Source organism: Solanum stenotomum, chromosome 7 (genome assembly GCF_019186545.1).
Source record: "Solanum stenotomum isolate F172 chromosome 7, ASM1918654v1, whole genome shotgun sequence".
Taxonomy (NCBI): Eukaryota; Viridiplantae; Streptophyta; class Magnoliopsida; order Solanales; family Solanaceae; genus Solanum; species Solanum stenotomum.
In genome coordinates, this window is record NC_064288.1 from 51,100,888 (window position 1) to 51,112,847 (window position 11,960).

The 11,960-nt window shown below is 33.2% G+C and overlaps 2 protein-coding genes across 2 annotated transcripts; one reads left to right on the plus strand and one right to left on the minus strand.

Moving 5' to 3' along the window:
• Window positions 1–366: 366 nt before the first annotated feature.
• On the plus strand, window positions 367–2,612 carry LOC125871441 (TATA box-binding protein-associated factor RNA polymerase I subunit B-like). The gene is made up of 4 exons (XM_049552026.1): window positions 367–827; window positions 964–1,097; window positions 2,099–2,127; window positions 2,167–2,612. The coding sequence occupies exons 1-4, from the start codon at window positions 440–442 to the stop codon at window positions 2,498–2,500; spliced, it is 885 nt and encodes a 294-aa protein (XP_049407983.1). The 5' UTR covers window positions 367–439; the 3' UTR covers window positions 2,501–2,612.
• A 588-nt stretch (window positions 2,613–3,200) lies between these two features.
• Window positions 3,201–7,696, minus strand: LOC125871440 (3-methyl-2-oxobutanoate hydroxymethyltransferase 1, mitochondrial-like). The gene is made up of 5 exons (XM_049552025.1): window positions 7,145–7,696; window positions 4,694–4,900; window positions 4,469–4,615; window positions 3,867–3,920; window positions 3,201–3,748 (listed from the first exon to the last, which is right to left on the minus strand). Exons 1-5 carry the CDS (start codon window positions 7,565–7,567, stop codon window positions 3,518–3,520), a joined length of 1,062 nt encoding a protein of 353 aa, XP_049407982.1. The 5' UTR covers window positions 7,568–7,696; the 3' UTR covers window positions 3,201–3,517.
• Window positions 7,697–11,960: the final 4,264 nt, after the last annotated feature.

Here is an 11,960-nt window from a genome sequence, read left to right on the forward strand (position 1 = left end):
TGAGACAATGTAGAGAATATAGCAAATAAGAAGGAACAATGCAAAAGTACAATATGATTGGTCCAAAGGACGGGTCACACACAAATTTTTCGATTATCCAAAAAAATCATGTGATAATGAAACACCATAAGCAACAATGATACAGGTGAAAACTACTGTGAAGTACACAGTGTAATGTAATTCCACAAGTGAAGTTTGGGGAGGGTAGAGTCATGTACACAACCTTACATTTGTTGATTGTAACAATTGGTGCTTTAATGCAGAGGATTCGATCAATGACCCATACAATTAATTAGAATGACAGAGAAGATTCAAAGGTGCTGCGAGTTTTGTCCCAATCTATCCTTTGTCGATCAATGACCCATATTTTGCTGCTTTTCTTGAAATAGAGAACCAGTTGGGACCTCCTTCAAGGTCCTGCCCTATCAGTACCATTCATATGTTCAAGCCTATCAGAACTGTCACCTTACAAAAGTTAGAGTCCCTTGCTGCCTCAATCGCCAGGAAAATAGGCTTGGATTTGCTTTCAGTGAACTTCCATGCTATAGCTTCCCGTTATCTCAAGCATTTATCGCTTCCTGTTGAGAAAATTCTTCCTCACGCATGCCAAGTGTATGAGTGGTCTATGCCTCCAGAGTTGTATTTATCAGATAATGACTCCAGGCTACCTTCTCGTGTTTGTGTGATGTCTATACTGATTGTGACAATGACGATTCTTTATGACCTAAATGGCGGAAAATGGGAATTGATTGCATCTTGTTCCAATAATTTAGTGTCTGCTGTTGAGAATGGAGCTGGAGAATGCGGTTTCAGTTGCAATGCAAGAGGTGTTGTTGCCGAGGATGACTCTGCATCACGTGATTCGGATCCTCATGACAGTACATCAGATATGAGTAAATCTAATTCTGATGCTTTGAAACTCTTGAAAATTATTGAAGAAAAGTTTCTTTTCTTGTTTGACAGAATTTTCAAAAGATTTACATTCATATCTTCCGTACTGCAAAGATGTGGTTTTCGCTGGACTAGGACCTGCTTACGACGATCATGAAGTAAAAAAACTAATAGAAGTTTTTTGGGACTCCTATCAAAGCCGTAAGGTATTTTTGTTTCCCCGTGATTAAGGTTGATTTATACGATCTTGCACCCATATCCGTAAAACCTCGTCAATATGTGGTTATTTTCTCTGTTTTGTCATCATACATGCCCATCGTAGTTCAGTCTCCCAATCTTGAATAACTCTGTGAAACCCCAGCCATCCACACAATCTACTCCACAATGCCTTTGTCACCTGACATTCAAAGAAGAGATGACTAAAGCTAGATTTTATTATCAAAAGATAGCATTAAGATCAGTGCATAGAATTAGAATAACAGAAATGTACTTAGATTCTCCCTCTGAGCCTGTAGGGATAGTCTACGAGTTTCACTAACAAGTTAGGATCATCTACAGGGTTCACATTGCACCACGAGTACTTGTTCTGTAAACACCCGAACTTCACAAAAGGTATAAATTGTATTTTATCCTCAAAATATCTATGGTTTTCCTCAGGCCCAACTGTCCACAAGATGCACAATGGAATGACATTCCATTTCTTCGACACACATGACTCTTTTACGGAGTATACTTCAATAGTTCCTTGAGCGATAACCACCTTGCATCCCAGCCTTCTCAGCCTTCTTTGGCAAGGATTAGGAAGATACCTCTAGAAAGTTGCCGATTCTTGTTCTTTCGTGGACTTCTCTTCCATGCTTTCCGTTGGTCAAACAACCAACTAACCCATTTTTTACAAGTCTTTCCCTGCTCCTAGTGACTCTGGCTCTACCAGCTGTTAAGCGTGCCTTTTACATTTTCAGGTATCACCTACATAATCCCAAATAGATTGAAATCAATGGTGAGATATTGAGTTAACACACTAAATAATGTTTAACCACCTAAATACGGAGTTTTGGTGAAGTAACATGATTTGTGGTTTGTGTACTTGTTAACTAGCTCTGCCTGCATCAGTATTGTTTTCTTATTTGTCTTTTGCGGGGTTCCTATACTCGTCTTTGTTTGTTTAATATTTAATAGCTGAATTATATTTCGTTTTTAAAATAAGGCTGGCAAAGCATCAGAAGATGGGAAAACAGACTCCCACACTTGTAACAATTTTCACCATAGTGGATTCAGACATGGATGCAGCAGCACACCAAAAGAAAGCGAGAACTTTAGGGATGATGCATGCAAATGCAAATGCAAATACAAAATGTCAAGGGACGATGGTGATTCAAACGTGACATTAAGACAGATGAAAGCAGATATGAAAGAGAATCGATTTGTTTATATACCACCAAGGAAAAATGTGAAGAAGAAAGACGGGTACATCAGGTATGCTAGAAAGAAAGATGGGGCTTATCTTTATGCAGTACATGCTGATTATTACATAATACTTCGATCTTGTGCTAAGGTTGCACAAGTTGATGTTAGGACTATGCATGTTGGAGTATTGGCATTTGAGTAAAGATTGGAAATGCTAGAAAGAAGAATAGATTTTTGTTTATGTAAGAGACTTCCTGATGATTTCTGTGAATTTTGTCGCGATTAGTAAAGAAACTCATCATATATTGCCAACTGCCTTTGCGGAAGATTTAGTTTTGTAGTCCATTACAAATGTTATTTTCCGTTAGGAGGTGTATATAGAAACATCTTATTTTATTCTAATTGTAAATGTGCATATGAGATCATTTCCACGAGACATCCAATTAACTTTGTTACAAATAAATAAGGGGGCTATCACATTATTGGTTGTGATCTAAAGCCAGTTGATTACTCATATGAAATCAAAATTTCATCAAAAGACTCGAATTCAAGATCTTTAGCTAAGAATGGAAGAGTGCTTACTAAGCATACTTGAATAAGTGAAGTCCACAACTCTCAATTCTTTTTATTATTGACACTGGCAAAACAACAAACAATTACAGGATCAATTGCTATGGGAACTGACCTGAGACTAGAGATTCTCAAGTAGAGTATCCTCGGGGTCCGAGCCCTGAATGTGCAATCTCCTTTGTTAGAGAGCTATTTACTTCTTAATGTGGGACTTTCCACTAGATATTTGAATTTATCAAACTCCAATGCAAGTTCTACTACAAAGAATTATATTTGTATAATGCAAACATCCATTAACAGCATTATAGCTTGAGACATTTCTCCCCAAATAAAATTTTATCTATTGGGTTCAACATTTCACCTTATGTACACTGCAGACTAACTGCTTTCTTCCTAAAAAAAAATATAGAAATGGTTTTGCTATAATCACCATCTTCTTTTGGCCTACTCTAAAAGGAACTCTAATCTTGTTTCCAGTTCTGGACATAGAATTTTAATCGACTAAACGAAAGCCTCTTCTCTTGGCACAGAAACGACTTAACTATCCTCTCCCCATCTGCGAGAGACGGCAAGGTACAGCTCAGTTAATAGCACTTGTTAGCTCCAAGCATACTAAAAAATGGCTGGTCCTTTCAATCAGGGGGGAAAATCAGCTTGTATGAATCTTCTCAGCGGCAGCAGCTGCTGCTGAAGCTGCATCATTGAAGCCCAACTTCTGTAACTCATTTAAGAAACCATCCATATCGGCTGCACCAATCTTATATGGGCTGTGAGCAGAGCCAGGAAATGAACCATTAGTTACTTCTTCCTTGTATTCCAGAAGAGCTTTGTTGATAACATCTCCAACTTGTCCAAACTGCTTACAGAACTTAGGAGTAACCTGCAGAAGGAATAGACAGTTCTTAATAGGTACATGGAATATAGTTCATACAGATGGCACTAAGAGTAAGAAAAAGAGAATTGACTCCGGATTCAGAGTAAAATTTAGTCGTACTAACCTTGGCATGGTGCGGGTGTTGCATCATCCCAAGAAGATCATGATAAACTAGCACCTGCGATTAAATAACCTTTAACTATCAATCGTTACAAATGATTGTGCTACTGCTGGAGAGTGAAGACATTGACAAAGCATGCTAATATCATGAGTTCATGACAGGAAATGAAGTAGGAATGTCATCCTGTCCATGAGTGGCTTCTAATTATGACCACATAAGTTGAAAATCATATTAATAATATGAGACATGAAATGAAGTAGCAAAGTCATTCTAGGTAGATCACTCGTCACCGCAAGTGAGACAAACATAGATGGCACAACTACTTCCAGTGATCCACCAGACAATTTATCCAACAGCTTTGTATATAAACCCGTGAGTTTTAGAAAAACTATAAGATTATGCGAAAATGTACTCCTACTGTCCAAGAACACATTTTGAAAGAAGTTCAAATTACACCACAAAGTAACTTTATCTATGCTCTTACAACATTTTCACATAAATCTAATAGAACTTCAACTTTCGCCCTAATATTGTATCTAAATATAGTAGCACACTTAAAGCAGAAAGCACGGAGTATATAAAAATTAGTGGGAATTTCAACCAACCTGACCACTGCAGAAAGGCCCAGCGCCAATTCCAATAGTGGGGATCCTAAGAGCAGATGTTGTTGCTGCAGCAACAGGTGCAGGCACACATTCCAAAACAACAGAAAAGCACCCTGCTTCCTGCAAGGCCATGGCAGTTTCCACAACCTGCAAAATTCATAAAAACAAGTATATAGCCTTGATTGTATACGTCATGTGTACCCTATCAGCTTTTAATAGGTATACCTTGACTGCACTATCAATGTTTCTGCCTTGAGGCCTAAATCCACCAAGAACACTGATGGCCTGAGGTGTTAATCCCACATGCCCTATTACAGCAATCCCTGCCTCAACAATAGCTTTAGCTGCTGTAATTCTTGATGGTGCCCCACCTTCCAACTTAATCGCGTCCATTCCTCCTTCCTTTAGAACTCTTACAGCTGTATCAATTGCCTGCTCATAACACAACATCACCAAGCCATTCACATCCCATTGAAACTTATCAAGAAAAGACCCCTTACACCAATATGAGAGGCAACATTTAAATTGGCTGTTGTATGTGTAAGCAACATTCTCCGAATGCAAATGCAAGTTCAATTAGCAACATCCTCAAACATTTGAATGAAGCAGATAAAGCAATACCTTCAAAAGTTCGTTTTCAGAGGCTGTGTTTTCATACAGTTTCTCAACTTTAGACAAATCCTTCACTTCCTAAATAGGATTACTCACACTTATATCTTTATACATATAATCTGCTCTAATTTCTAGTGATATGTTCAACAGAGAAACATAAATTTGTAAATGGTAGTTGAAACGAGAACTAATTATGCAAATGATAAAGGCATAAAATCAAATAAAAACATCAATTCTGGAACTATTGAACTAGAAATGATCACTTAATTAGTACAAGACTCATTATTACCAAAAGAATAGTTTTCATCTAAGTTGCTCGGACTCGGGTGCAGGTGTACGATACGGGTGCACAAATCTAGAGGTCGGATCCTTCATGATCTAATTTTTTAGATTCGGGGACGGATGCAGGGATTCGCCTAAACATAATTAAAGTATCTAAAAAAAGCGTTATAAAACCTAAATTGTAAGATATTATGTGGAGAACTTGACGAGAATCCTAGAAGGAGATTAAAGGAGAAGAGGTGACATATAAATTTCTATATAAAACGTATTCCATTCTTCAATTTCACCTTAGCTTTTGTATTGATTGTAGAAATCATTAAAACTATCCACACTTTCCCCATCGATTTTGGTCAAATTACCCAAAATTGGTCGACCATATCGGACATAGATCCCACACCCACACCCATGTCCTGTCGACACGGGTGCGGCACCAAAAGTAAAGAGTCCGAGCAACTTAGGTTTTCATTATCCACTATTTTCATTCTTTATCCAATGCCTCACCATTCCAAATAAGTAAAAACGTAACATCACATGACACAAGAAATTACATTAACACAAATAACAAAGGCATAATAAAGCTCAACCAATATATCAATTTTTTTTTTTTTTTGATGACAAGGGAAACCCGCAGCCGCTACCCTTTGGGTGCGCACAGGGTAAAACCCCCGCTCCTATGCAATAGCTCGCAAACCACATAGGAGAGGTAATCCGCACTAGGCAAGCCTGGTGCGACGAGCTCGACCCAGAAGGCAAACCCCTTGCTTTCGCTGACAAGGGGTTTCGAACTTGAGACCTCCAACATGGAAGTCCCAAGCTCAAACCAATCAATTCTTGGACAAATTTGAGCAACAAATCATCACCTAACAAGAACTAGACTCCTAAGAACAAAAAGAACTCTTATTTCTCCTCATTTTCTTTAACCAATTTCTCACCAGTTTAAACAAAACACAATGATACCATAGATGCAATCTAGCAACAATTCTCACTTTTAGCTGAACAACAAATGATTACTTGTTGGATTAATTCATATATACATTGACAGCCTAAATTTTCACATTATAATTGTAATTTAATCTATCAAATCAAGTGATTTACCCTATTTCACGACACCATATAAGGTTTGCTATGAATAGCTACACAACTATCTATGATAGTAGCCGCAATGACGGAGCAATGATTTTCACTAAAGGTAATCAAAATATAAAGAAATACATAACCAAAGAACCCAAAGATATTCAACATCTACTATCTCCGTCCAAAACAAGTTGAGGTCGGTTATATGATTCTCTACTTCATTTAAGCTCATTTCATAGCTTATCATACAATGTACAAAAACAACAACAATGTTATCCCATAAGTACAGTCTGGGTAGAGTCGGATAAAACAAGTTGAGGTATGTTATATGAATCTCTACTTCATTTAAGCTCATTTCATATCCTATCATACAATGTACAAAAACAACAACAATGTAATCCCATAACTGCAGTCTGGGTAGAGTCGGATATACATGAACTTTAACCTAATGTAATGTAGTGCAGAGAGGTTGTTTCAGGTAGAACCTCAGCTCAAAAGAAGTGTAAGCAAGATAATCTTAAAAACAACCACATCATACTACATATACATAAAAATATGTTTTTGACATAATATATGCTTTTTGACAAAGGGGATTCAGATTAACCCCTGGCTCAACCTAGAGATGGCAACTGGGCACAGTACGACAGGGCGGCTCAAAGCTTGCATGTGGCAGGACAGTTGCACAGAAAAGTAGTATTATACTGTTACCTGTTTAGTACTAGACTCATAAGTGCCAAAAGGTAGATCACCAACAAGAAGAGGTCTTTTAGCACCTCTAGCCACAGCTCTACAATGAACAAGCATCTCATCAATCGTAATAGGCAAAGTAGTATCATGTCCATGAACGACCATAGATGCAGAATCACCCACAAGACATATATCAATTCCAGCCATATCTATATGAACACCAGATGGGTAATCATAACCCGTCACCATTGTTATCGCTTCACCCTTCTTATACTTTTGCCTCAACGTTATTAGGGTTACTCTTTGATTTGGGTTTTGGGGTTTTGGTCCCCCGTACACTGTGTTCTCAGGAATATTGCTCAAGAACCGCAATTTTCTATAATACCCATACGTTTTGCTCAATGAAGATGAAATTCCTCTTGAAATTGAACGAAAAAACACCATTTTGGCTAATGGGTATGTTTCAGACAAGCAATGAATCGATATATATGTATATACCCAAAACAGTGAAAGCCGCCCTCTTTGCGCCAACCAAAGATGACCTGAAATCTATCAAACACCAACTGAGAATTGTTGTTTATAGAAATAGTGTTTGAGCATACTAACGTGAATATGTGATACAATACTATTTTTTCTAGTTTGAATTTCGAGAATCAAATTGTTTTTTTTTTTTTGTTTTCCAATAGGTGTCCGAGCTCACGTTAGAGCTCCGACTAAATCCAATAGCGCATTGTGGGCCTATTCGGGGGTGACACTCCCAACATGATTTTCTTCATATCTAGGGACCTTTAGTTACAGGTGAAACACTCTCACCAGTGCACCACAACCCATGTTGGTGAGGATCAAACAGTTAACACTTCGTTTCAATGATTGCTATGTATTGTATCATGATATATCGTATTGTATTGTATTATTTTAATGAATATAGTGTTTGGATAGATGTATCGCTCTTCGTCATTACAGAATGTCATACATCCATAATTTGAATAATAAACTTACAAGAAAAGTAGGGTATGCAATAGAGTGTAGATCTATTATGAAAAGACAAGATAAAAGATGAAATATGATTATTAAAGGGAAAATTGTATGAAATAGTAAATTATTAATTCAAATTAAATGTTATAGCCATAGTTTATTTTAATTGTAATTCGTAGCAAACAACCCCTTTTTTGTCATCTGATTCGGTATACAATTAGCCATTTTATACATTTCGGTATAAAATATGTTTGTTTTTGTATAATGCGAGAGAAAAGTGTATATACAAATACATATATTTTTGTCCTATATACTTATAATTATACAAATACAGATCTTATTATACAAATTACAATGTATAAATGAATTTATACAAAACTGAACAATTTGTATAAAATTGGATGTTTGTAGCAAATTATACAAATCAAAAACTCCATAGCAAACATAAAATTTGTTATGGAGCACAATTATGCAAACTATAGTTATAACATACAAATATGATTTTTTATGTTTGCTATATGAAAATATTAAGGTAACGACACAATCACATCAAATCGGTCGTTACATAAAATGAGTCTTTTCGTCGTTAAGGATTTAACGATACGATATGATAAAATTTAAGTAACAGTTAATACAAATATTGTATTTGAACTAACAATACAATATAATATAATGAGTAATAACCATCCAAATAAGGTGTTAAGCTTGATTGTGAATTTGGGGCATGGAATTTTAAGTTTTTTGAAAATCAAATTTATATATTTAAAAATCACAAAAGTAATTAGTCTGAATAATTGATAATTTAAAATATTTTTAAAAATATTAAATAAATTAATAATAAAAATAAATTTATTTGAATTTCAAAGTATGAAAAATATCATATAAATTGAAGCAATTTTTTTTATACACCAAAAATAACAAATAAAAGTGAAATATAATATAATATTTTTATAGTGAACGAGTAAAAATAGGGGAAGGTGTTAAAAATTGTACCAAAAAGAAAAACACACATTAATAACTTTTGGAGATTGCAACAATATTTTTCTTAAATGACTTGTTTTAAGATAGGAAAAATGCACAAGTACCCCCAATCTATGTCTGAAATCTCAGAGACACACTTATAATATACTAAGGTTTAGGGGTATGCATTCCATTTTTCGGTTTGGTTTTACACTATTCGGTTTGGATTTTCGATTTTTGGTTTTGTAAAAATGTAACCCAATCCGATCCAAAATAAATTTGGTTTGGTTTGGTTTTCCTCTATTCGGTTTTGTTATTCGGTTATGTCAATAATTAATAACATATATAACCAAAGTAATAATATTTAATCCCTTAAATATACTTTCTAATATAAATCATAAGTAAAACTTAAAACACAATACTTATAAGTATACCTATTATAGATGTAATTCAAACATAAAATATAAACGTAATCATCATGAAAGACAATAACCAAAAAGGGACAAAAGTGGTTAACTCCAACTTAATTCTAAGCCTAAACATTATATATATATATATAATTTAGTTTTTTTCGGTTTTTATTTTTAAAATTCAAAACCAAACCAAAAAACCAAACAAAGTAATTTATTAATCCAAAAAATCAATCCAAATAAAAATTCGATTTGATTTGGTTTGGTTATTCGGTTTAATCCGAATAGTTCACACCCCTACTAAGGTCCTATTATCCCCCAAACTTATTTTATAAATAATTTTCTACCCCTTTTCGACCTACGTGGCACTATCAACCAGATAGCTTGAAAAAATTGTCAACACGCACTGTCCAGAAGATAGTGTCACGTAGGCCGAAAAGGGGTAGAAAATTATTTATAAAATAAGTTTTGGAGGGATAATAGGACCTTAATATAATATAAGTGTGTCTCTGAGATTTCGGACATATGTTGGGATATTTATGCACTTCTCCTTTAAGATAAGATAAAGTTTTTTTTCATCATTTAAAAAAATAGTTTCAATGATTATATGTACCAAGAAATATAGTATATGTTTTAAAATTATTTATATATATAATACTAGTTACAGTAGCCCGTGCTAGCACGGGCCCAACATATATTTTTATTGTTTATTTTAATTTATGTGACACTAATAAAATTTTAACAGTCAAACAATTTTTTTGTATGTTTTTTAAATTTTAAGTTGTTGATTATTGTGGTTAATAATACTTTATATGTAATTTTCAATATTCTCTTTGTCCCAATTTATGTGTCATTGATAGAATTTCGAAAGTCAAGCAAATTTTGTATATGTCTTTTAGATTTTGAAGTTATTTAATTATTATGAGTTATAGTACATTTTACGTATATGTTACTTTTTATATCCCAAACTATGTGACATTAGTAGAATTTTGAGAGTTGATCAAATTTTTTGTATGTCCTTTAAATGTTGAAGTTGCTAATTATTGTGTGATTTGTAGTAGGTTTCATGTTATTTCAAATAATATATGTTATTTCCTCTATCCTAATTTATATGACACTAATAGATTTTCAGCTTCAACCAAATTTTATAGATGTCTTTATAATATTTTAGGATTTAATCACCTCTTTTTGATTTTTAATCCATTAATATGTTTTCTTCACAATTATCAGTAGAGTTACCTTAAACGGTGATGTGGCGCTCTGTATGACCTTCATTGTCATTTTTCTTTTTTCTCCTTTTTTGAATGTTTCTCAATGGTATTATTTTTAAAAGTTATTTTCATAACTCACACTTCTTCATCTTCATAAATTATACTTTTAATTAGTATTAATAATATTCATAACTTTCAAACCTTTTATATTCATAACCCCAAAAAATTCAATTTTACATTAAATTAAAATACTCAATGCCTTTCTTTTTTTGGAGAGAAATGACATTAAATTAAAATGTTTGCCTCATTATGCTTAAGATGCTAGAATTCTTAAAGTTCATTCTAACTTTATGCATTCTTTTGTTGGAATAGCTTTCTTTTTATTTTGTATGTAGTTTGTTGATGATTTTTAAGAATTTTGTTTTTTTTTCCTTTTTGTTAATCTTATTAGAACTTTTGTTATATATGTTATATTTTGTTTAATATATTGATAGATTTTTAGGATTTTTTAAATTTTTCTTTATGGTAATCTTATTTGAACTTTTATTGTATTAAGTAAAAAGTATTGTAATTAATTCTACTAAAGATTCACTAATTGAATGCTGAGAGAAATTAATTAATGTGAGAAAAGTACTGAAAGAAAGACTTAATCCTACTTCATCCGTTCAATAATTATTGTCTATTATACTATTTTGGAATGTTCTACAATACTTGTGCACTTTATGAAATCAATAGATAGTTTACCCCTTATCATTATCTAAATTGCTAATTATTGTTGTATGATTTGTAATATCTTTTACCCAATTTTCAAATAATAAAGGTTATTTCTTCTTTCTCAATTTATGTGGTACTAATAAAATTTCGAGATTCAATCAATTTTTTTTTGTCTTTAAAATATTCTATTGTTAATTATTGTAAATTATTGTACTTTCTAAGTAATTTTCAAATAATATATATTATTTCATTTATCCAATTTATGTGTCACCGATAAAATTTGAAGAGTTAATCAAATCTTTTACATATTTTTATATCTTTTGAATATTTAAGTAAATAATTATTGTGATTTATAATATTTTATACAATTATTTTAAAAAAATTAAACAACAAACAAAACGAATTCATCATAGGAAAATTACCAAAGCATCCTTCAATACATCAATAATGGGTCCCACTTTTTGTTTAAAAAAATATGCATATTGGGAGGATATTTTTGTCCAAAGTGGAAATAGAATAAGTATAAAGCATTAAAGTCTTTTAAAATTATAAATTGTTAATTCTTAT